The sequence below is a fragment of the Sphaeramia orbicularis genome, chromosome 22 (genome assembly GCF_902148855.1).
Source record: "Sphaeramia orbicularis chromosome 22, fSphaOr1.1, whole genome shotgun sequence".
NCBI lineage: Eukaryota > Metazoa > Chordata > Actinopteri > Kurtiformes > Apogonidae > Sphaeramia > Sphaeramia orbicularis.
Window position 1 is genome coordinate 29,436,702 of NC_043978.1, and position 26,438 is coordinate 29,463,139.

Sequence of the window (26,438 nt, forward strand, 5' to 3'; positions counted from 1 at the left end):
TCTTTTTACTCCGAAACTACTCACAGCGATAGATCATCATGTAGACACTGTTTACGTGCTGTTAAGTGCTTGTTGTCACCTTTGGTAGCAATCAATCGAAAAAGGGGTCCGTGGCTGAATGATGACCTGAGCAGAGCGTGAATACGAGATATTCTGCATATCTTTCAGCGCTCAAATAACCCCTCGTGGTATGCACCTGTCAAGCCATTTATCTTTGGTACTTTATTTTTTGTGCTCATTTCTCATTTTTAATGGTTTCATGATAAAGGCCTTTTGCTAATAAATAATAGAACCTGGCAGATGCCTGTCAGAGCAGAGATGATGTCACAGTTTTAATTATTGTTTATAAGTCAAAGATAATTTTTCATCCAGACACACTTGTAACCACATAGGTGTGCATTTAAGGTTAATACTAATTAGGATTGGAAATAGCAGCAGTGTTTGGAACTGTGTTTTTGCTTAAGGTTTTTACCATTATTATTATTCCATTCCTTATAATTTTGACAGCAAAACTTGCGGTAGCAAATAAAATGAAGGTGGTGCATTTTAATGTACGATTACAGGACCTCATATTTTCCTCAAGAAAAAGCTTCAATCTGTCCAAATATAGGAGTGCGCTCCATTGAGTAAATCATAACATATACATGACACATGAACATAATTCATGTCCATGTTTTTCTTGCATGGAGCTCAATCTGCTGATATGGACCTTGACCATTTCTGCCTTTTATTTTTTTCTAAAAAACTGTTGAACATTTTTCTAATTTGTGGATTTTTAACCAAAATGACAAACTTGGTGTCAAATGATTTTTAGATTTTGAACTTCAGCCTTTCATCTTCCAAAAAAAATTAATCTGCTGGAGGATTACAGGGATGCTGGAGCCTATTCCAGCTATGATCAGGTGAAGGTGGAGTACATTCTGGACATCTCACCAGTTTTTCGCAGGGCTGACATATACAGATGAACAACCATCGACTTATACAGTCTTGTTTACAAATGACAAGAAAGTGTAATATCAGTTTTGTATAAAATCTGGTAGCCAGACGCCCTCGTAATGACCTGAGACACCAGGCAAATATTGTGCATCCCCAGGGTATGCATTACAAGTTTAATTTAAATTGAGTCTTACACCTATTTTCAGATTTTAAATAGTCATGATATCAAATTTGATGCAAATCTGCCAAAAGATGTGGTAAGAAAAAATAAGCTGCAAGTACTTTGACACTTCTCTGCTGTTGGCGTTCACCAACACTTACTTGGCTCAATTAGTAGAGTTGTTGATCTTAGTATCAGTGGTTTTGAACTCATTTCCATCTTCTTACATGTTTGCTGAATAATTCCTGAGCTACATTTTACATATTTAAATACTTTCTATCTGCTTGTTCATCCAGCTGCACCTGCTGATTTATCCACACCTATTTCAGACTTACAAACCATAAAACATAGCGCCTATCAAAAGTCTGGAAAAACCTACTCTTCTGTTATTTTGTAAGAGACACATGCACGTTCCTTTGTTTATATGCGGCAAACTGGGTAATTTCACAATATGAAGATTTATTTTGACCAAAGAATTTTTTTTAAATGTACAGATATTAGTGCTAAAGATTAATATTAATAAAACTGTCACCTTAGGCAAGATAAAATACATGCAGTGATGTCACGTTTCAGTGGTCAGGTTTACAACAGGTTTGGAGAACATGCGAATTCATTATGCACATGTACGTTAATTGCCCTAAAGGTCATGATTGAGTGCATTTATGCATGAAAAAAGTAAGATGATGAGAAGATGATTGAAAAACATTGAAATGATTCAGCATTGATAGGGTTCAGTATTTGAGGCATAGCTACCATTCACCATGTAACACAATGACTAACATACATCCAAGCCCTGTAAGTGTTATTCAGACCAATAACCCCATACTGGTACATGAACAGTTAAACTTAATTTTATTTTAACAGCTATTTGACACACTCTAACTGGCTTATGGACAGATAGTTTCACCACTTTGCTAAAATACTTTTCCACGGCTCTTGTAAAACTTGCCAAAGGTGTTCTTAGCTGGTTGGACATTTCTCTCTGACCTTAGGCAGTTCAATAGGGTTTAGATCAGGTAACTGGCAAGCCGTTCCATGATAGATAACACTCCAGCCAGCTAGTTTCTGTCTGAATGACCTTTACACAGCCTGGACATATGTTTCAGGTCATTGTCTTGTTGGAGGTGATGTTTGTGTAGAAGTATGGAATGGTAACTAAACCTTATGCATTGACCTGTATCAATGATGAACCATCAAACCGTTTTTTTAAAGTAGTTTTTATGCATAAATGCACTCGGTCATGGTCCATAGGTGGTTTAAGCTACATGTGCATAATGAATTAGCATGTTCTCTGTGGTTCTAAACAGACCATGTATTTAATGTTGCCTAAGGTGATAGTTTGATGAATATTAAATCTTTGGTACCAACACCTGCATATTTTTATATTTGTTTGGTCAAAATGTATGTCCATACCATTCAAATACCTTGTTTGTTGAGTGTAAAGAAAGAAAAAGATCACACATTTCCAAACTTTTTACAGGCACTGCATGCAAAACCCATTTTTCCTGACTAGTTTGCCTTGAAATCTTGACAAACAAAACAAGCACTCAGTTGCGAGGCAGTGCTTCTCTTGGGTTCTGTGTGGCGTTTTTTTTTTTTTTTTGTCCAAACTGCTTTGACCCCCATTATAACTGCTTGATCAATCATAATGCCAAATGAGCCCTCTGTAGAGAAAACAAACACACCTTAAAGACCTGAGTCACCCTAACCCAGCTGCCTCCGCCGAGATTTCAACCCCAAACACAACTTTGTCTGAAAGCAAATTCTCAACATTTTTTTGAAGATTATAATTAAAAAGGAAAATCACCTCAGGTGCCTTTGAGTGTGTTTCTTCTTTGCTTTCCACTGTAGGTGTTTATGTGAGTACGTGCGCATGTGTATTTTGGCTACAGGTTAAAAGGAAAGATCTTATCACCCCTGACTCCTCACCTGTCCTGAGGCAGTGGTAATTAGAAAGGAGAGAATTGAATAGGGGTGCGAGTGCTCAAGGCGTTTTCGGCAGCGCTCATATAATTGCAGCTTTGGAGGGAGCAGGTCTGAGCAGCGAGGTGTGCTGTTTAGGGGAGATTGGGTGACAGAGGGCGTACCTGGTGGCCTTCGGTGTTTGTGTGTGCGAGCGAGAGAAAGAGATTTGGGAGGGGATTTACTTTTGTAGACCTCATGAGTAGAAAAACAACTCTCAGAGGGCAAAGGTTAAGTCTTCATCTAAAACGACAGCCAAAATAGCTTATGATATTCCGCCGCCGTATGAAAATGGGTTTTCACGTGCTCTGAAAAGCGGGAAGTCATTCAAGATTAATTTGACTTCATTAGGTACTTAAAAGGACAGGTAGAAATTAGCGGTGAATGGATAAGGATAAGAGTATTTTTTTTTTCCCTTTCTTAAGGGAGGATATACTCCTTGATGACAAATCCCTGTAGTGAAAAGACAGCTGTCCAAATGCAGGATGATCCTCTAAGTGAATTCTCTAGGAGTGTTCATGTGCGTACTGATGGCTGCCTCAAACCACAAAAGAGAGGAAGAATATTTTGGTCTTTGAAGATGCCAAATTGTATGTAGCAAAGAAAGTTCAACTATCGGAGTCTAAGCCCATGAATGTCAGGAAATGCTCCTAATTAGCAGAAAAAGCATTCCTCTCAAAGGGAAATGCATATTTTTGTTGGGGAACTATCTCTGTATAATGCAGTATCTTTTGAACTAACCTTGGTAATTGGCAATTCTAAAAGGCAGTATTAAATATTCATGTACCTAGTTAATTGATTGATTAGTGAAGGTGTGTATGAGGCCACTGGTTCAGCAGGTAATTGGTCCTCAGCTCTATAGATAATTGGCATGTGTGAAATCAAGGTCTGTCCGCCAGAAAGCCTTTTATCACCGCATGATCTTTTACCCTTCAAATGGATATAGCCTTTGTGCTTTAAGAAAAGATTTATGTCACAAATTAGCTTCTACTGATCACCTTCTTCACTTAACGAATTTAATTCAACTTATAGCTAAAGGACAGTTATTGTTCACTGATATTTAAGATTCACTGAGAATTGTTTCAGTGTGATCCGCATGACACTTCACTTCAAATTTATGCATTTTTTTTCTCCTTTTTTTTCTTCAGTTTGATGACAGTGAAAAACATCCACTCAAATGTTGCTAACCCATAACAAGAAGGTATAATAATTTTTTTTTTTTTTTTTTTAAACAACTTTTTTTTTAAGCCACTTGCCAAAACCAGAATAAATTAATCGGACCAAAGAGGCAATAGAAAATCGAATGTAGAAATCTGCAGTTCCTTTAATTGGCCACTTGAGATCAAGGTTATTATCATTAACAAACACTAACAAAATGATGAAAACTAGAATTGAAAAAATATTTTCGTTAACTGAAATAAATAAAAACTATAATTAAAAGAAACAAAAGATAACTAACTGAAACTGTATTGTCTGCTTATAAAACTAACTAAAACATAAAAAATTATGGATAAAATTCCCTTAGTTTTCATCTTTGTCAATATCGGATTGATACAAAATCGATTTATTTCCCTCGAGCAATTTTAGCTGCTGGCACCGTATGATGTTTAACGGTCCGTCATTTCTCATCACTTGTCGTTTAGTCGTCTTCTGGTCCCCACTCTACCTGGAAACATGGAGACTAAAATTGGGAGAAAGCAGCAGAATCCTGTCTGGCATTTATTTGAATATGACGGAGAAGAAGAGAAAAGATACGACAAAACTAAAATTAATACTAAAACTAAGCATTTAGAAAAAAACAAAAACTAATAAAAACTAGCAAACCTGCTCTAAAAACTAATTAAAACTAACTGAATTACAGAAAAAAGTCAAAACTAAATAAAACTAAACTAGAATGAAAAATCCAAAACTATTCTAACCTTGCTTGCATGTTGAAATGTCCAACCTTATAGCAGAAACAGAAATGTATACAGGCTGATACAGAAGGTGGTTTATGTCTTCCTGTTTATGGCATCTATAAAGAAAATAAATAAATATTATGGATAAACTTAATTTGATATTAATGAATTCAACAATATTATCCGCCATTTTCTACACTTTGTGGTCCTACAGTAGATCACTCATGGGAAGTCACTGCAGGTGTGTGCTACACTTTTTCTGCAAAACTGTCATTTTTTGAAACTTACAAGTCCTTCATGAAGGCATTGTTTGCATAAAAAAAGCACTGGGTTGATCAATGAATGTTTTTTGAAGCAGTTAAGGAAGTGAATGGAAGTGTATTAAAACAAAGCATGGCACTAAATACAGTAATTTATACTTATTACACTGGGAGTATAAGAAATAACAGCCTGCCTCTGAATACAAACCTACCATTAAGGGTGTTATAACTCATGCAGCTGAGGTAAATAAGACCCTGGCCAATATTTGAGGAAATATGATTAAGCTGTTGTTCCTAACATACGATTCTACTATACTTTCGATAAGAGGTTACAATAAGAAGAGTTGTCAGAGAATTCTGAAACACAAACATCTCATAAAGCTTATGATAGTTAATAACAGTACCAGGCCCATCAACGTACTTTAGATACATAAGACCAGGGGTGTCAAACTCATTTTCGTTCAGGGGCCACATTCAGCTAAATTTGATCTAAAGTGGGTCGTACCAGTCAAATAATAACATAAAAATATGTAAATAATGTCGACTCTAAACTTTTCTGTATGTTTTAGAGTGAAAAAAGTACAATAACATTATTAAAATGTTTACATCTACAACCTATCCTTTCAAACAATGGAAATAACATGAACAAACTGAAAAAAAAAAAATGTAATTTTAACACTATTATGCGTCACTTTATGCATTTAGTATCATTTCCACATGCACATTATAACTTACAGATCTCAGTGGATGTAGATACACAAAACATTTAATAACAGGTGGAATATTATTAAAATTGCGCTTACTTCTCTTAATACATTTCAGGTTGTACATATTTGTTCAGGAAATTTAGATTTTATTTTTTTTTTGCAAAATTATACTTTGTTTTAGAGTAAATACATGGAAATATTTAAATTTACAAAGAGACAAATTTTGAGTTGTGAGTATTTATAGGTTATTATGACCCACTTGACATAGAATTGGTCCGAATGTGGAACCTGAACTAAGATAATTCTTGATATCTTTGTGTAATTTTTGCATTTCACAAATTCATCACAGGGGCCGGACTGGACCCTTTGGCGGGCCGGATTTGGCCCCCGGGCCACATGTTTGACACCTGTGCATAAGATAATTTGAGCATTAATTCAGTATTAAATTGTATTGTCTGTCAGCTAGCCTCATAGTCTAGGTCAGACTAATTAGTGTATATGTACACAAAGGTCAAAGCACTGTCATCAGACACAACTGTATCTGTAATAGTTGCAGAATGGTTGATGTTTTAAGTAATTGAGACTGGTAGCTTGAGTTTCACCCCTCACGACTTACGCTTCCCTTATGTCGCTGCTATATTAGTGAAAGTGAATTTATCACAATACATGGTGTTTTAGTTAACTTTGTAATTAGTGTTTCTGTACATTATGAGGACTGAACATTAATGTTCTACCAGTAAACTAGTAGTGTACATGTTATCTGGAGGCATTTGATATAAACATTGTTAGCAATGTGGTTGATATTGTCAGGAAGTTACCAAGGTGCTAGCATGGCATTGATCACTCCTTATTCATCCCCATCCCTTGTCCAAATGTGGTCACTTGGTCACCAGGCTCCAAAAACCACAAAATGGCCACAATTCAAGTCTTTCAAACAGCAATCCACAAACCAATGACTGAAGTCACAGCAGCTCCATTCACTTCTATTATTGTTTGTGTTTCTTAAAACTAATACCAACTTTATTAATTTCCATTGGTTAATTTGCTCCACTTCCCTTTGGTTTCCATTTTGATTTGTTGGCCTGAAAAGATTTCATCTTGATGTGATTGCTGCACTACTCATGCTGCCTATTATTCTGTTCACAGACACTGAATTTCAGATAAGCGGCTGACAAATTTCACATATAACCTTAATCTTATCATCCTTTGTACGGTGCTGCCTCCCTCCCCTTCTTTCTTCCTCTCCGTTGTGTATTTCTCTCCTTTTTGCGAAGATTAGGTGATAGTGAACAGCTATTGTTTTGGCGGGGGTCTTTGAGCACGTTGTTTTAAAGGCTGATGCAGCTTCACCTACTAGGGAGGAGATGCTTATTTCATCCATTTAAAGGCTAAAATGTTACACATCATGAATCCAATTTTCTCTGCCTTTTCTCTCTGAAGGCAGGGATTAAAGCCGAGCTGTCAGCTGGCATGCCAGATCTTAAGACAACCTGCGGATGTCTGCGATACTGCGCTCAGCTCAGCTCAGCTCAGACAGTATCTAGAATCTCCCAGCTTTTAATTTAGCATTAGGCTCAGTAAGCAAAACCACAAGCAGTTTCAATTAAATAGGTAACTCAATGCTGCGGTTTTCCATCAGTCAACATCTTCAAGGTGGGCGAAAACCAATCATGATCATTAAAAAGACTTAGTACAAAAGTGAACCCTGGAAATAATTGCTATTGACTTGTATAAGGAAGTTCAGAAGAAGGATATGTTTTTTCCCTTTTGATTTTGGTCCAAGAATTAGCTCTAAAAAGTGCTGTTCTTAACCTTTGTCCTCACTAAAAAAAACAAACCAAAAGAAAAAAAAAACTTTTCTTGCATTTTTTTTTTTTCTTTGGGCAATAATCACAGCCATCAATATTACTGACTTTAATAGAGTCCTCAGTGTTCCACGTGGCCTTTCGAAAAAGTCTTTTAAGCATATCAATACTTCGGGTGTACCTCAGAAATGGTGGAAAACCATACTCATTTTTCTGCTAATATATAATGAAATATCATTGAATATATTATATTAACAATAGACAGCAACTTTTCTTTAATGAAGAATGTATATTTATTATCTCAGTTTTATTGTCCTCACCGTGCCAGCATAATTTAAAGTGAAATTCATACTTGATACTTGATCTTCCTCAGCTTTGACTATCTTAATGAAAGGTCACATTAACCAAGGTTGATTTTAGAAAATGATTTGGCATGGAACTTGTTTGTGTTGCTTGATGCATAAAGTCCTGGACTCCAATCCCGGATGAGCCCCCATTTTTTTTACGAAGCGGCTCAGGGTCCAGGCAAAAGACGAACATACATACCTGTCTTTAAATCACGTCTAAAAACACACTTTTTCTCATTGGCTTTTAATCAATGAGTGACATGTCTGTTTTTGTTTTTTTTTATGCTGTTTTTATCAGATTTTAATTTGTCTTTGTTTTTATGATGGTTGTATTTTGTTGTTCTTAGCCCGCTTTACACCCTGTGTTATCACTAGTTTTACTTACTTATTTACTTATTTAATCCCTTGTTTTATGTTTGGTGTATGGCACTTTGGCCAGCTGTAAAGTTCTTAAAGTGCATTATAAATAAAGTTGGCATGGTATGGTATGGTATGGTATGGTATGGTATGGTATGGTATGGTATACATGGTGGAATCAAAAGAAATTTTTATGTTAAATACTTTAAATCAACAATTCAAGGTGGTATTTAGCAAATCAGTAAAGTTAGTGCAGACAGAGCAGAATAGCAGCAAAGTCACCTCAACTTTTCCATTTTTTCCTTTCTTTTTTAACGTTAAATATATCTTAAAAGGGAAAAAAAACTCGATTGTCTAAATGGATCTTAGTTTCCTGGTAAACCTTTTTATTCCTCACTAATTCCATACCCCTTAAATGTCGACAAGGTTCTTAAAAAATGCACTCCCTCATTACTGGACTCCCTGGCTTTAAAGTTCACTGAATTTAATTGGAGTTTTATAGGATAATACGAGGTAAAAAGCCCTTTTAAAGGAGAGCCATTCCTCTCAGTCTCTCTTAGGGAAGCTCCTTCTCTCTCCAAAGTGCGGTCTTGCTGTCTCTGGCGGCAGACTAATGGCAGCTTCTACCGGGCTTATTTGGGTTTAATGTGGCATAATGAGGTTAGGTAATTGGGTTTAGGTCAAGTTGTAAAACAGGTTCAGAGGAGACAGAGATGGGAAGATCATGTAAATGAGTGGCGTTAGACCGCTGAAGGCTGGAACCGGTGGCTACTCAGAAAGACTTCTCGAAGCATGTTTTCTCCAAGTTCATTCCACTTGTCTTCAATTTGCAACTGTTAAGACAGTCAGGAGCATCAATTAAGAAAACACTCATACAAGTGCTAAGTGGTCTTGGGAGAATGCCTCCACATTAATGCCATCCTTGTATCATTTTATCACTCACTCCCATCTGAGTCGATTTCTGTCCTCCTCCTCCTCCTTCTTCCTTGTAAATATCAAATCGTGTATCATATATTATTTAAAAGCAGCGAAGTTAATGAACATATTAAAATCACGGCTTCCCCTCAGCAATTTGGAGCCAATTATTAAAATTTGTTAAAAGGCATGACTAATTAAAGAGGATATTTAAATGGGATTGAATTTTAATGCTTTTTTTTTTTCTTCTCTCCTTATTACCTTCGTGGCAGGGTTAAGATGAGAGGATGTTGAGATTAGATATTCTCACACTAATTAAGACCACAGATCCCCTGGGAAGAGAATAAGGGCTTCCTCATTCTCTCCCTCCACACTCTACCTACCCTCCCTCCCCCTATCGTGGCCCTCCTTCCCTCCCCGGTAGCGCCGGACCACCGGGGCCTCCCGCAGGAGAGCCACAGCTGGGATTAAGATGAACCCAGGAATGGGATGCGACGTCCTTCCTTCACATCTCCTCGTCACACATCCATTGCTCCCCATGGGGGCTCGAGGATGACACATTAACCTTTGAGGTTGTCAGGCTATGAGAGAAGAGAGATTCTCACATTATACGATTAACTTTGTTCCTTTAATTAAACACATGGACGTGCTGATGAATAGGATTTTGCGATGCCTTAGAATAGAGTCGCTATACTGGATTTCCAGGGACAATTCAGCAAATTCGTCTGATTGTGATGGCATTACTGTCACAACCGCACATCATTCTGTATAGGTCATCACAAACTTGATAATGATGACAGAGAGACGGAGAAAACGCTACTATCCGTGACCATTAAAATAGCCGTGTTGAGATCTTTTCTGTCCTTAAATTCTGCACTTTTATATTCATGTCCTGTCGTTGCCAGTGTCTTATATGATCAGCCTCCAGTAGGAATCACAGCATTAGAAGTCATTTATTTTATTATGAGAAGTGTTCAAATACTGTTCATTATAGTTCATTATTAACCCTTAAGGACCCAGTGTGACTTCTGTGCCAGTTCCAAAATATTTTTTCTCTATATTTAACTTTTTTTTAAGTGATTTATCACAATTTATTTATAATATTACCCTTGTGTTTTGCGTTTTTTTTCAATGAAAATCATGTATTTTCCTAAATTTAATTTACTGAACATGTAGCTGTTCATAAAAGCTCAGGTTAAAGTTGATGGTTATTATATCAAAAACAGAGAAAACTGCAAAAAAGTGACTTTTCAGTAAAAAATATCACTAACTGAACATAAACCAAACATTTCCATCCACTGTCATTGATCCAGCTCCATGGGTTTACTGGTGAATCAATGTTGTAGAAGATGACGGTGTTTCCATGGTAACTACGGAGCCTCTGAACATCCAAATGGGTCATATCTGATGACCATGAAAAGATGACAAACTGCATTTTGCACCAGTTATTTACATGTATCGATAAAATTAATGAATCAGCAGTTTTTTATCGGTAGATGGTTTTTGGTCGACGGTGGATGTTTGGGTCTTTTTGAGTTAAACTGCAGTCTACAGCAGGTCAGCGCATACTAGATTATGACATTTTTAAAAACTACATGACTTGAAAAATTTTGTTTGGAAGGAATTAATCTTTCTACTGTAGAATAATTATTGGGGTTCCTGGAGGTCCATTTGCATCAAAATAAAGACAGTAATAAACCTGATGAATGACTTTTCCAGTCTTACAATGTAATGCCATCCATACACAACTAATATACACTGGTGAGTAGGGATAGGAACCGGTTCTTTTTGAGAAGCGGTTCCCAGTAGCTCAATTCCTCGTAATTGTTTGCCTGCCTGCTTTATGATTCTGCTTATTGATTCCGCTTTCGTTGCGCATGCGTAATGACATCACACGTACGCTGCATTGTTTTGGTTCAGAACGTAGCCAACATGGCGTCGAGGTAGAAATGCTCCAAAGTATGGCTATATTTCACACAAAAAGAAACACAAGGCCCACTTGTAACACTTGCAAAGCTTGTATTTCTTCAAAGGGGAGAAACACCTCCAATATGATCAAACATTTGTCCACACAGCATGTGATTCATTTGCAGGAATGTCACGTGTTTGATATGCTACTTAGTGATGCTTGTGAATGTAGCCACAGCAAACACCAGGGTGTCATCTGGGCCTGGTTCTAGGGGGGCAACAAACATCCTGCCATCCAAATAAAAGTTTCTGAAGGTAGGGAAAAGGAAAATGAGATGCACAACAGCAGGAGACATAGAGGAATTAGTAAAGCATCTTAACTTTCACTTTCACTTTGTACGGTTGTATGGTGTAACTCCCCCCCCCCCCCACACGAATCAATAACGAATCGAATCAGTAAGCAAAATTGATAATGGAATCGTAATCAATTACCATTCCAACTGGTGAGGGAGAGAGACTGTTGCATCATGGGTTGTTGGAAGAATTAATGTTGTTAGGCTAGTGAGCAAAGTTCATTCTTTAAGGAAACTTCATATTTTTATAATGCAGTTTTACTTTTTTCACTGTTATTATTTTACAGGTCCAGCCCACTTGTGATCATATTGGACTGTATGTGTCCCCTGAACTAAAATGAGTTTGACACCCCTCTTATAAAACTTCTTGATATAGATTTGAATGCATGTACTGCATATATTTTAATGTATCAAGAGGATGTGTAGAAAACATATATGGCAACATCACAGTTGATATACGGTCCCTACATTTCCGTATGAGCTGTTATGTTTTCATCGTTGCGTTCACTGTTCCAAACACCTGGGCTCTTGTCTTTTGTTTGTATGAACGATAAGGAATGTCGAGAAGGAAAAGCGCATGCCTGCTCTGTTTTGTGAGTCGAGTTGTTTACAGGGTGAGATAGAGTTCAGCGTGTTGCCATCAGGAACATGTGTCCGGAAGACAAAATCAGGATTTAGTGTCACAAAGGATAAGCTGAGCAAAGAGTTCACTATTGAAGCACACCCTTTTTTTCCCCTTCTAATATGTACATAATCCTTAAATAGGGCTGATCAAAGTCATAATCTTTCAGAGACGCTATGCTCTGCATTATTAAAAGGGCAGGATGGCAAGTTGAAGAAGTGTACTTGGGTGGATTTTTTTTTTTTTTGGATGGATTTGTTTCTTTATGTTTTTGCGAGTAAGGGGCAGTGTGCTTGGATTTTAGGAGTGTGGCACCACTGGGTATGAATACAAAGCTCTCCTCCACCTCCACCCTTCTCTTCCTCTCCTTCTTTTCTCTCCCATGCCTGTGAGTCACTTCCATGCCCCATTTCAGGGGAAGGGGAGGGAAAAGGCAAATAAACAAGATCTCTTTCTAGAGTTTATGTTCTCAAAGGGAGCTCGATGAGGTGGTGGGGGGGCAAGGGGTGCGGGGGGTCTGCGGCCAGCAATTGAAAACTGTTGCCCTTACCCGGAGAGATGTGTGTACACTACTTGCAAAGTCAAACAAATAGATCCAGGGTGCAGGTTTACGTGAGTGTTTGTGCGACTGCCCGTAAAACCTCCCCGCCTGTCATCTCCAATCACTGTCGGGCGCTCCTGATCAGACCTCTCTCATTCTCTCTTTCCATACATGTGTGTCGGTGTGCAACGGTGTTTGTGTATGCGTTCCCGTCTTTGTGTATCAATGTGTGTGTATGTTCATATGTCTTCGTGTGCTTTTCCCTCTCGGTGCCAGGACTGGATCCAGAGAAGCACTTAGGAAAACCTCTGGCTGACATGGAGCCCTATCTGAAACAGGTCATGCACTGCTCGTTAACTCCATCACCCCATTTCAACTCTGATTGCAGTACCTCGCTGTGTTTATTTCCTAATGCGCATGATGAAAGTTGTTAAAAGTCTAAATTGAAATTTACATTCTCAATGTCATGAACGCTGTTGAAAACACACAAATGGTTTTGTTGCTTTATTGAGGAAAGATCTTATTTATTCTGCACAATTTTCTCAAACGGTGACTTCACGCCGCATTAAATAACATTAGCATGAATATTAAATTAATAATTAAAGGAGAGATTTTTCTTTTTTTAAATGGAATTATGAATTTAAAACCATTTCCCTGTGGTCTACATAAACTGTAAATGCTATGCTTGGGGCTGAATTCTTCATTAATTCAACTCCACAGGTCCATCTTCAACCCTATTTCTGAGTAATGACACCAGAGAGGTCGTTTTGAGCGCTGGCCCTTTAAATGCACGAGCCACTTCAGGCCCCACCCCCTCCAGGTTGTTGGCCGTGCTGCTCTGTCCCATTCAACCAACAACTGAACATTTTAAGTAATTGGCTTGAAGTTTGGACATATTTTCAGTATGGACTACAACCGCTGCTGCTGATAAACAATTATGTCGTACTCAGAGAAATGTTCATTGGAAGTCTAGACCTTATACGTGGAAATGTCGTGACATAATTAGTTGTAAACTTAACAAATTAAGATGGAATTGAAACAGGTTGTAGAAATCCACTTGATTTTTTCCAAAATGAATATAAAGATAGCTTTGCAGCACCTGGAGGGTTCAAATTCAAACTTTATGAACTATTAGGGTCCAAATACACAAATAAATGAACCAAACACTAATAAAAATGGGTTTAGCAAAATATGACCCCTTTAAATAATTTTCATAGTAATTATTTTGTAGTGGAAATTTTAACATTGGTATTATTTAATTGTTCATGAGGGTGCTCTTAACATTAGTTAATAATAACTAATAGTTTAACAACTAGCATTAAATTACTGTTAACAAATGTCTTTTATTATCATGTAGTAAACGTATACATATGAATCAAACTCGTAGCCAACGTTAGTAAATTGTAGATAAATGTGCTGTTTCATTGAAGTTGTAGAGTTTATTAGTTAACACTTAGCAGTGAACTGCACATAAAAATCCTTTATGAATTGTATAATTTTAGCTCATAGAAAAACAGCCACCGGCGACACAAACCATCAACTGATCTGAACTTTTTAATACCTGTTGATCCACTAATGCGATCAATACATGAAAATAATTGGTGCAAAATGCAGTTTGTCATCTTTTCATGGTCATCAGATAGGACCCATTTGGATATTCAGAAGCTTCGTAGTTACCATGGAAACACCGTCATTTTCTACAACATTAATTCACCAGTAAAACCCATGGAGTTGGATCAATAACAGTGGATGAAGACACTTATGTTTACATTCATTTAGCAATATCTTTGCTGAAAAAGTAATTTTTTCTTAATTTTTCTCTGATTTGATATAACTAACTTTGAATTTACTTGGAGTTTTCATAAATATCTAAGTGATCTTTGAATTAAATATAGGAAAATACTTGATTTACACTAAAAATGCAAAATAAAGAGGATAATTCTATTTTAAAAAATTGATGATAAATCAGTTAAGAAAGGTAGAAACAGAGAAAAATTCATTTGGGAACGGCCACAAAAGTGGCACTGGGTCTTTATGGGTTAACTGAGGCATTTATTTATAGTATAATAGTCTACAAAGATGCTATTGAAATTAGATAATACTGCATTTTGTGTCTGGGCAAAAAATTATTTGTATTGCAAAAATAGGCAATAAAGCAGCAGGTGTTGAAGTCATGGGGAAAAAAATTCCCCCTCTCCTTCCTTCTGCAGCTCTCTCCTCTTGGTCCTAATCAAAAGACTAAATATATATATTGATAGAAGTTGCTTCTATGTCAAACTGTGGAGTAGAGCAGTAGAGTTGCGTCTGATGTAAACTTAACAGCCAATAGTACTGCAGTGAAATCATCTATTCAACCCCATATCTCTCTGAAAGCACCTATGTGTTGCCAAAATCTAATGTTGTAAACAGTAGGGTTTACATATAAATGAAGGTATGAAAAAATGTGTAATAACATGGTATTGTGTACTTTTTCCTCAAACAAGAATTGGGAGTCAGTCACAAGCCATGTCTGTAATAATAACCAGGGATGAGGTTGACATATAAATAAAAACCCTTCCTCAAATACTGGCCAGGTGAAAATAATTTAGATAGACTTCTGGTGGTTGTCACGTAACGTGCCATCAGTTAAGCAGTTATTTTCAACACCTTATTCAGGATCACACATCTGTAATTATTAATTGGTTTTGGTCACTGCAGGTGTGTGTGTTATACTTTCAGAAAAACTGTCATTTATAGAAACGTCCAGATCTGACAGGGACATGTTTGCACAATGAAGCACAAGTGAATAGATTGTGTCCACTAAAATGTCCACTGTAATATTTTTGGAAGCATTGTTTTTGTTGAAAATCACATTGCAGTATCGCAGTACTATTAACATCGCAAACCAGAGTAGATCCAAACAAGGGTTCAGGCTAATTACAACCATTTCTATTTATTAAAGTTAGGAAATAAGAAATAATACAAGCTTCCTTGAAATAAAGTCTTAATACCTTCTGAAGCTGAGTTAAATAAAAGCATGAGCCACTATTTGAGAAAATACTATATGCAATGAAATTCACAGCTAAGCCATTTCATTAAGGTGCGTTGTGTAGAATTATCAGCATCTTTATAAACTATTAAATTATGTATAAATAAATACTTAAGCTAATATGAACACCATTCGTAAAGCTAGTTTAGTAGATGCTTATTACTTCATTACTGTTAATTATTAATGTACTATCATTACGGTATTAATGTATGAATTAATATCTTATTTAACATCACACAACATTAGTAAATGATAACTGGACATATCAGTCACTGGTAATGTTCACTTATTGTAATGTGTCACCAAACACCACCCAAAAGTGTGTGTTCTTGCGTAAAATGCAACAATTTCTAAATATTTTATGAGGTATGTTGTTTTTTCCTTGAATAGCTGTCTCAGAAGTATGGCGTCCATATTTGCGGAGAAGGAGGTGAATATGAAACTCTGACCCTTGATTGCCCTCTCTTCAAGAAGAAGATTGTAATGTGAGTAAAACCATAACACAGATACACTTTTCAGCATCTGGTCTGCTGTAACTTTTGGAAAGTAAGTTTTTAGCCCATCATACATCAATTTTTTTTATTTTTTTTTTTGTGTGCGTGTGCGTATGGTTGTGCAGTGATGCAGCAGAGACAGTGATCCACTCAGCAGATGCCTTTGCTCCAGTTGGCTACCTGCGCTTCACCCAGATGCACACCGAGAACAAACACGACGTGAGTCAAACTTCTGAAGGAATCCGTGAGCGCTAACTCGTTTCACAAATAAGATCCACGCCGCTCGATCGCACGAAAGTTTGAACCGCTTCGGGCTTGATTACTTTAGTACCACTCCGAGGGCGAAACAAATAGAAGAACAAAACCCTTTAGTGTCTGATAACTTTGTCGAGGAGAGGAGAGGAGAAACGCAGCACTGGAGGGCAGGGTTCAGATCAGCCTCCAGAGGGCTTCTATCTCGCTCACACTCTCGCTCTCGGTCTCTCCCTTCAACCCTCGCTCTCTCTCCTCTAGCCCCACATGGCCTACTTTGACGTCTGCAATATTCACTGCAGCCTGAAACTAGGCCCGGCTTAATAAACATGTCTGCTCACATTAAGGCGCTTTGCATTCAGGTAGCTGGCTAAGCGCACGCAGGCGGGGGGGTGGAATGGGGGGTTTGCATGGAGGCAGCAGGAATTGGCTTTTGGTATATTGGAAGAAGCTGAATGGGGCTTCACAGACTGGAAGAGTGACACTTGGGAACATTTTACTTTCCCTGCAAGAACAGACAACTTTGTAAACTTTACATTATTGTCAGTATCTGATTAAGACATTGACCTAATTTGCGGCTGCTCTTAATTACTCTGCTACAGATTGTCAGGTTTAATAAGACACCTACAGGCTCACAAATGATCCTGGTGACAGGTGCTGCTGTTTGTGCACCTCCGTATTTGTTACTTTGAACACACAGTAGAGGTGTTATAGTTTTTATGTTTGATTTTATTTTTGTATTCAGTGTTTCAATTAAGTTTTAGTTCAATGAGCGCATCAGAAGCAGGAGTAGTTATGGAGTTTTTACTTATTTCAGCGTTCCGGTGGGGTCTTAAAAAGTCTTAAAAGTCTTGAATTTACAAATCTGCATTTAATACCTTAAAAAAGTCTTTAAAATGTATTAAATTTAATATGGTTTTATGTTATGTTGCCATAAATGTGTTTAAATGTGTCAGTTAAATGTCCAAGCTGCATTGAAAGTAACGTTCGTCGACTAAGTTCCACCCGTTCCAACCCGAAAATTTATACTGAAATTAGGAACCAATTATCGCTAACTTTGCAGCCCCCGGTGAGAAATGACTCAGAACAGTGGGAATCAAGGCGTTGGAGTAAATAAATACATTGTCCTAAATTTTAGGAGTCACAAATTTTTGCTAATGTGGATGTGAAATACAGTTGTGGAAAAAATTATTAGACCACCCTTGTTTTCTTCAATTTCTTGTTCATTTTAATGCCTGGTACAACTAAAGGTACATTTGTTTAGACAAATATAATGATAATAACAAAAATAGCTCATAAGAGTTTAATTTCAGAGCTGATATCTGGACATTTTCCATGTTTTCTTGATAATAACCAAAATCACTTCAGTTCTTACATCAATATCTATGGCATTGTACTGACAAAAACAGTGCTTTTAGGCATTCCATGTTTTCTTTTCTGTCTGTTTTAGTCACATGATTCACACAGGAGTTAGTACTTGATTGTATAACCAGTGTTTTTGATGACTTTGGATGGTCTAATAAGATTTTCTGCGACTCTAGGCTGTGAAATGGGCATTAAATTCTGCTGTTAATAGTTTTAAAAAGGTCTTAAAAAGTCTTCAATTTAATTTGTAGAAACCTGTAGGAACCCTGTATTTACTAACTCAGTAGTTTGAGTTCTTCAAGTGTCGGGACTTATAGAGGATGAAAAAAGGTAGGATGAAAAGAATGTGTGACAACAAATGATGAGTTACGAAATTGTTCTGTATAAAATGTCCCATATTAAAACACTGAGGGAAAACTAAAGCTGACCAGTAAATATAATTTTTATCATCATCATCATCATCGTCATCATCATCATCATCATCATCACCACAGTAATAACAAGCGCAGTAATCATGTTGCAAATAGATCAAATAGAAGTAGTGACATTTTACCATGTGTGAGTCACTGATAAAGAAAAATCAAGTCAAAAATGCTGGTTGGCTGAAGTTTCCAAGATACTTGAGTCAAAATGTGAAATTCGAGAATTAATGAGAGAATGGGTTTTACTCAAAAAGAATATTTGTGTCGGAGCTACCAGATCTACTTCAAAACACTGTCTGCACATGACAATACATTCACTTTACAGGTTCTATCTAGTGGAAGATTTATAAATTTACTGTATAAATGTACATGAACCAATATATACAGTCGCGGAAAATATTACTAGACCATCAAAAGTCGTCAAAAACAATAGTTATGCAATCAAGTACTAACTCCTGTGTGTATCATGTGACTAAAACAGACAGAAAAGAAAACATGGAATGCCTAAAAGCACAGTTTTTGTCAGTACAATGCCATAGATATTGATGTAAGAACTGAAGTGATTTTGGTTATTATCAAGAAAACATGGGAAATGTCTAGATATCAGCTCTGAAATTAAACTCTTATGAGCTATTTTTGTTGTTATCATTATATTTGTCCAAACACAAGTACCTTTAGTTGTACCAGGTATTGAAATGCACAAGAAATTGAAGAAAACAAGGGTGGTCTAATAGTTTTTCTGTGACTGTATGTGTAATAACACTTTATCGTATACCTTGAAAACATCAGAAAACCAGCATTTTAGTCATGTGTTTTCCAATTACTCTTATTATAATACATAACATTTAGCACATTTAATCTCTGAAGCAGATAATTTCCCAAAAAAATTGTAGACCAGTGTTACCTGTACTACAATGCATTAGCAAAATAGAACAGTTAAAAGTTATTGAATTGGTAGTTGTGCACTTTATTCAATAAAAGCATGTTCAGAGTAATTGATTTCACTCTGTTATTCAGTGGGTATATTCAGTGTCTATGGTCTATGTTAGAAATGAACCTGTTAAAGCAGCGTGTAGCTAATATCCTCACTATGCCATATCATTATACTGAACAAAAACACACATGGCAGGTTCAGGAAAAACAAAAACATGCCAATTTTACCAGCAAGTCTATGTCATCTTTGTTTTTTTGGGGTGGGGTGGGGGAGTGGGGGGTAGTATCTTCCAAATAAATCACCACTCATTATTCAAGATGACAATAAATCATATTTTCCTCATCGCTGTGACATGAACATGAATACATTCTAAAAGACTGCCTGAGTCGCACCTAGCATTAACACTCTGTATGTGAATATTTAATCTGTCAGATGGAACACCAGATATATGGGACATGGATTCACATCATTTGTCCAATTAGATGAAGCCCCAGCTAGTTGTCAACCCCCTTCATATTATTAAATTTAGTGATGACTGCAAAGTTAGTTTTAATGCATCACAAGTCATAACGTCATAGTTCTGTTGTTAATATCTTTATAATTTTGAGGAACTGATAGATAGATCCATAAAGAATCATTTAAAACCACAACAGACCGTTTAGTTTATTCAGCTTTCATTCATGACCACAAATCACACTTAAAATTTGAAAGAAACAATGATTGAATATTTATTTTTGACAACAATCAGTATTGACTGGTATGAACATTTTCATTATGATAATATTTTTTTGCCCTCTCACCCAGTCTTACTGTAAATTGTCTTCAAGTGTAAATAAGGCAGATTTTGGACAAAACCTCATATCTCTAGGGTAAATGGGATGTTTATGTGTTGTTTATGTACATTACTAATAAAACGGTGATTTAATTTGGTGTCGGTTCATATGAAAGAGCTTCTATTTTCTAGTTTCTATTTGCAGCCTTTGGTATGCATGTGTACAATCATGTTGGGTGGGGGGCTGGGGATGTTATGGACAGAAAACATACCCCCATCCCACAGCTTCTGTGACCCTGCAGCCTCACACCCTACAGCTATATATTTTTTCACCTCCCACCCCCCCCACCCCCCTGATTCCGCCGCTGCTACCCCCATCACACAACAACACACACTCCCACAGACCCTGTGGCCCCCCCCAGGTTGCTGGGAGAAGAGCAGGGAGATCCAGAGCCTGCAAGGGGAGGGGAGGAGAGAGGAGACGGGAGTGTGTGTGTATATGGGGGGGGGCAACCAGGGGAGAACCTGCCCCGGTTCAGCCTTCTGAAACTCTTCTCGTCAGGGTGACAGATCCGCGGTGACACCAGCACTAGAAGAAACCGCACCAGGCTCTGGGGGTGGGGATGGACCACCATCATTTGCCCTCCGTTAATGCTAGTCAAGCTATTTTTCATGCTGGCCAGGAGAGAGGGGCTGAAGTATAATTAATTTGATTATCATATGGCGTAATGCAGTTGACAGCAGATGAGGGGGGTGAATGAGTGTTGGGCAGGGTGAGACGAGCGTTGAGGAAATATGAAATATGTATTTAAATGCGTGACGCCCCAGCAGGATTTGGCAGGTAATATGTGCGCCTTAGAGAATGCTAATGATTTGTTATTTAAAGAAGCAGAGGAAGAAGAGGCAAAGTGTAAGTAAACACAAGCAAAAACATACCACTTGGTTGAAACCCAAAACATGTCTCACACATCCAGTCATGAGTTTTGACTGACAGCCAGTATGATTGAATCTACAGTATCAGAAAACACCACTCCCTATTCGCCTAAACCACGAATATGTTAGCATGTTGTTTCATATTCATTCACCTTGAAGTTATGTGTGTCTGGGCCCTTGTCATGAAAGACTGACACACACACACACACACACACACACACACACAGTCTGCTTCATGGGGTATTGAAAAGGTTGGCTAATTATACAGTATTTTGTCTGTCTTTGCAAAAGGCTTTGCGCTCTTTGCCGGGCTTTTGGCCTGATGTATTCCCTGTGGTGCTTTATTGCAGGATGTGGTGGCGAGAGCTTTGCCCCATGGTAGTTGTCCTTGCCAGAGCGCCATTGACAAGATGACTGAGGAGGTGGAATATGCTGATCAAGCTGAAGACAACCAGCAAGAATTTACATCAAATTGTGACCTTAGTTGTCAGTGGGGCCATGGTGAGATTCATTTATTGTGAGACTTGCACATGCTGACATGCATGCGTGAGTGTGTATTTATGTCTCTATGTGTGTGGGTGTGTCAGATGATATCTGTGTGCAACGTGCACTCCCTGAATCTGTGTCATTCGGCCGGCATCATGATGCTAGTGTTTTTGAGTGATTGTTTGACAAGAGCTGTCACTGCGCCGGTGATTTGTGACAGTCTTTGAATTCATTTCTCTTTTGACATAAGCCACCTATGCATGAATTACCTCTTATACAACAGACGACAACCGCGGCTTTAAATTGGAGCCGGTGCAGAAGTATCTTAATGTGTAATACCACCGACAGCCGCTAACACTAACATTCAGTTGACTACTGTTCTAAAAATGTCAACTTATTTCGAGAAATTCTAAGTTAGTATTTTTTCCCAGGGGTTTTTCTGGTTTCATTCACTTTATTTACTTCTATGTGTACTGATAGTCCATTGATAAATTACTCCTGTGTTAGAAAGCCCTGCATTTGGGTCTTGGCCTTACGTTTAACCGTGCCGGTGGTTGTTTTTTCTGTTTATTAACATATTATAATAACATATTAACACATACAGGTCTATAATAGTACTATAATGTAATGTATAGTACTTTAACAGACCAGTATGCAGGTGCGCCGCTACCAATTGTGGGGGGGGGGCATGTAGGTGGGGCTGCAGTCCACACATACCACATACAGTCACTTACACTAGCATGAAACGAAACTGAAACTTAACATACTTTCCCGACTTCTACACCTCTCAAAATTTTCACAACTTCTAGCCTGTATCCACTGAACCCCCTCCACTGCTCCATAGCCACACCCTCCTCACAAATGCTGTGCCCAATGAATTTGTCATGTTTACCCCCCCCCCCCCCCCCTTATTGCTGCCCCAGCCTGTATGTGTTAATACATAAGAAGTTGCTGTTAAAGGTAGGGTAGGAGATGTTTTCCTGGAACATTTTTTACTATATTGCGTAAAATCCCCTTAACACCCCGATTGCAACCAATTAATTAAATGCTCTAACACAAAAATAAAAAAAATTTGTCACCTGTGGAACGGACAGGACTAAAAAAACACCGTCCAATCTTTTTAACTGGCCCATCGAAATGATTGAATGGTGATATGTCTATCAAACTCAACTGCCATTTGTCCCTCCCCCCTCTACAAGTACAATCCGGTGCTCTGGAGGCATGGCTTTGGGTGGAAGTCTGAAGGAAGGGGTTCGGACTTTTGAACTGTGTATTTACAAACTGGAGCTTGCTCAAACTTTTTTTCCAGGATCCCCTACCCTACCTTTAAGAAGTTACAATAAGACTGTCAAAAGATTTTACGTAAATGTTTCATGAAGATTTCCCTTCATTACACTTTTCCAGTCTGCTATATTAAGTGTATTTTCCAAACATAGTGTCACGGTCAAAAATACATCACAGCTGCTGTTTTTAGTGGCTGAGGCAATGGCAGTAATTTGACATATGAACTGCTTTTTTGATTTAAAACTAAAGAAAAGGATTCTCATGACGAATTTATAAATGTTGACCTCCCGCAGAAAAGATGTAACTGGACAAAAAAATATATGTAAATAGTGTAACAAGATTAAAATGATGTAAAAGATGAAAAGGAACAAACAAGATGAACATGATGCTGACAAAAACAACATAAAAGATGTAAACAGTGATGTATAAGATGCAACAAGAGGAAAAACTGAGTAAAATACTAAAAATATACAGTATTTTGACAGTGGGACAGTCAATAAAAATGTAGATCTATGTAATACTTGATATATTCTCGTACGTTTGGGTCAAGAGTCTCGAGCTGAAAAATACTGTGTACCCATTAGAAAAGCTTATAACAGCATTAAAAGTCCAAAACACCTTCATGAAGTTTGTTTAGTCGTCTCTAGTGTTAGCCATTGATGCTAGCAGACTTAATTTCTGAGCTAATGGGAGCTAGTTTTCATTTGGGAAATAAATTGACCTAAGTCTTCTACACAGAAATCATGAAAACCATTGATAGCTCAGAAATGGAGACAGCCAGTTTCAACAAAAAGCTAACAAATTTCACATAAGCACACAAAACGTACATGTTGAACCTTTCATATTCTCATTAGCTAATATGTTAAAGTTATGCTAATGGGTGGGTTGTGTGAAAAAAATAATGGTAAACCTCATCTGCAAACAAAATCCAGTCTTATCATTAAAGTATATTAAATCTTTAAATCACTTTAAGACCATTTAATGCCAATTGGTGCTTTCACACAATAGATACATTTACTTATCGGTTTTGTCAGTATATAGTTGGTGTTTTCAGTAACTTGGCAAGTTTCCTACCCTATTCTCCAACTTCACTTTTCACAAATGGTCACTTCTGGTATCAAAATGAAAGATGATGACAGTTCTGTTATAGGAATATTTCGCCTTTGTTCCAGAATGACGGCTGTGTAAACAAAATGGTGGGATCATTTGGTCCCACCTTTATCGTGGCTCTGTAACGCCTCTGGAAGTAGTAACAGAGCCGTGATTAAGATGGAATCATGATTCCGGAACGCTATGTAAAAGGAACACCTCTCGTTCCGCAACCAAAGTGCGATGTTGTGATGACGTATTGTGTGTGCAACCCCAGCGCCAGGAGTATTTAAAAGCTCTGGGTATTCCCGACGCACAAGTTATACTTCACACTATACACTGTGTTGCATCACCACCCCTTTGATTCCGGAATGCAGGTCCACTGTGTAAAAGTCCAGCCTGTCTCACCTCTGTGATTCCTTTGGCTTGGCTGTGGAAATCGGTCAATGGTGGAAAAAAGGTGGGATCACCAGCTCACCTTTTTTCCATGATCTCTGTGTAAAAGTGTCTAGAATAGGGATCTGCAAGCTTTACAATCTAATGAGCCATTTTTGACTCAAAAAAGAAGAAAAAATGTGACCGGAGCCATTAAAAAAATATTTAAACATATCTACATTTTACCACGAGGGGGCTGTTCTTCTGTAGCTTAGTTGTAATTAGTTTGTTATTTAACTTTTTAACTATGAATTTCCACTACAATAATGTAATGTTTGGTGCATTTATGAAATTATGCATCTACAATCAAGAAAACATTCAAGATTTGTGCAATTTTCTAATGATGTACACTATTTTCCAACAAAATCACATTGTGTAATAGATAAAAAGCTCAACTGTCATGTATATGGGTTGACTTTTAAACAGCCAAACTAATAACAAATGCAAACGGAGTATCTTGTATTAGATTTGGCAAGAAAATAATGTAGTGTGATGTACATTTTGGTTTATATGCTGTTAAAAATTAGTTTATTCTGTGTATAGCCTGCACATTTTTGCAGATGAACAATGTTAGAATTGATTTAGGCCTATAACAATATTAAAAAGTAATGGTTCATTCAGTTCATTTCCAAATACTTCTTATGTTTTTTTGACAAGGGGGGCCACAGAGACAGACTAAAGCAGGGGTGTCAAACTCATTTTAGTTCAGGGGCCACATACAGACTAATGTTATAAAGTGGGCCGGACCAGTAAAATAATATAAATAATAGGATAAGAACGTATAAATAATGTCAACTCAGAAGTTTTCTCTTATGTTTTTGAGTGAAAAAAGTTAAATTCTCTAATGAAAATGTTTACATATACAAACTGTACTTGAACATAACATGAACAAATATGAACAACCCGAAAATTCTTAAGAAAATTAAGTGCAATTTTAACAATATTACACCTTATTTTATCATTTATACATGTGTATCACAGCTTACAGATCACATTGGATCTACAAATACACAAAACCTGTAGTAACAGGCAGAATATTGGTACAATTCTGCATACTTCTCTTAAGACATTTCAGGTTATTGACATTTTTTGTAAAAGGCAAGTCTGTAAATATAAATATTTTTGTGTAATTTTACCTTTTTTACACAAAAATAAAGAGGGAAATTTGTGGTTTTCTTTATGTATAGATTATTATGATAGTGTTTTACTGGTCTAACCCACTTTAGATTGAATTGACCTAAAATGATTTTAACACTGTTGTTTGTTAATATCTTCAGTGTAATTTTTGAATTTCACAAATTCATCCCGCGGGCCAGAGTGTACCCTTTGGCGGGCCGGATTTGGCCCCCGGGCCGCATGTTTGACACCTGTGGAGTAAAGAGTTACAGACCCCTGGGCTGGTAAAAAGGCCACAAACAGTGGATGATGTTACAAGGGCTACATCCTCTTTTGTTTTGTTCTCACAGAATATACCCCAGTTTTAACAAAATCTTGGTTTCTATTCTTTGCTATTGAAGTTCACATAAAAAAAATAGTCCATTGGCACTGAGGACTCATTCCCAACCTTCTTCCTTCTGCAGATCTTCTTCCATCCTGTTCACAGAGGAGCTCTACAGGCTATCAGTGGATCTCTGGCATCAACGGCCTTCAGAGTCAAGACCCTGGGATCCAGAACCAGACCTCAGCAGCTTTCATACAACTGCAAAGTAAGAAAGAGTATCGAAGAGGGATATCAGTGAGTTTAAACTTTAGAAGAACATGCTGTATCAGAGTTGTCAACGTGCTTTTGGATAGAGCATGTGCAGGACAAACTGTACTTGAAAATTCTTTTTTTTGCCTCTGAAATCACAGACATGAAAGGCACGCAGAATGACACACACAAGTAAACTAACCTTTTCATGTTTTTGTTTTTAATCAAATAAAAATAAGATCTTTGATACGATCAGTGGAAGATGGTTTAGAATTCCTTTGTCCAATGTTTATTTCAGCTCAGTGAAACTAAATCTGCGGGGCTTACTTTATTGCACGTCTCTCTTGAGGACTGAGAAATTCAATGTAGAGAAATACACAGGGATAACTTCTTTGTCTCTTGGGTCTCTTTTTTTTTTTCTCGCCGTGTTAGCTAAGCACACATAAGGAGGTGTGGTTGAAAAGTCGTTCCTTATTCAAAAGT

General features: G+C 37.3%; 1 protein-coding gene across 1 annotated transcript in view; it reads left to right on the forward strand.

Moving 5' to 3' along the window:
- The window catches only part of dph6 (diphthamine biosynthesis 6), a 130,315-nt gene that overhangs the window by 39,610 nt on the left and 64,267 nt on the right, over positions 1–26,438 (forward strand). Inside the window, exons 6-10 of the mRNA XM_030127554.1 lie at positions 13,048–13,109; positions 16,190–16,284; positions 16,419–16,512; positions 21,322–21,472; positions 25,846–25,971. Of these exons, the coding sequence (XP_029983414.1) occupies positions 13,048–13,109; positions 16,190–16,284; positions 16,419–16,512; positions 21,322–21,472; positions 25,846–25,971 (528 nt within the window). The remainder of the gene's footprint in view (positions 1–13,047; positions 13,110–16,189; positions 16,285–16,418; positions 16,513–21,321; positions 21,473–25,845; positions 25,972–26,438) is intronic.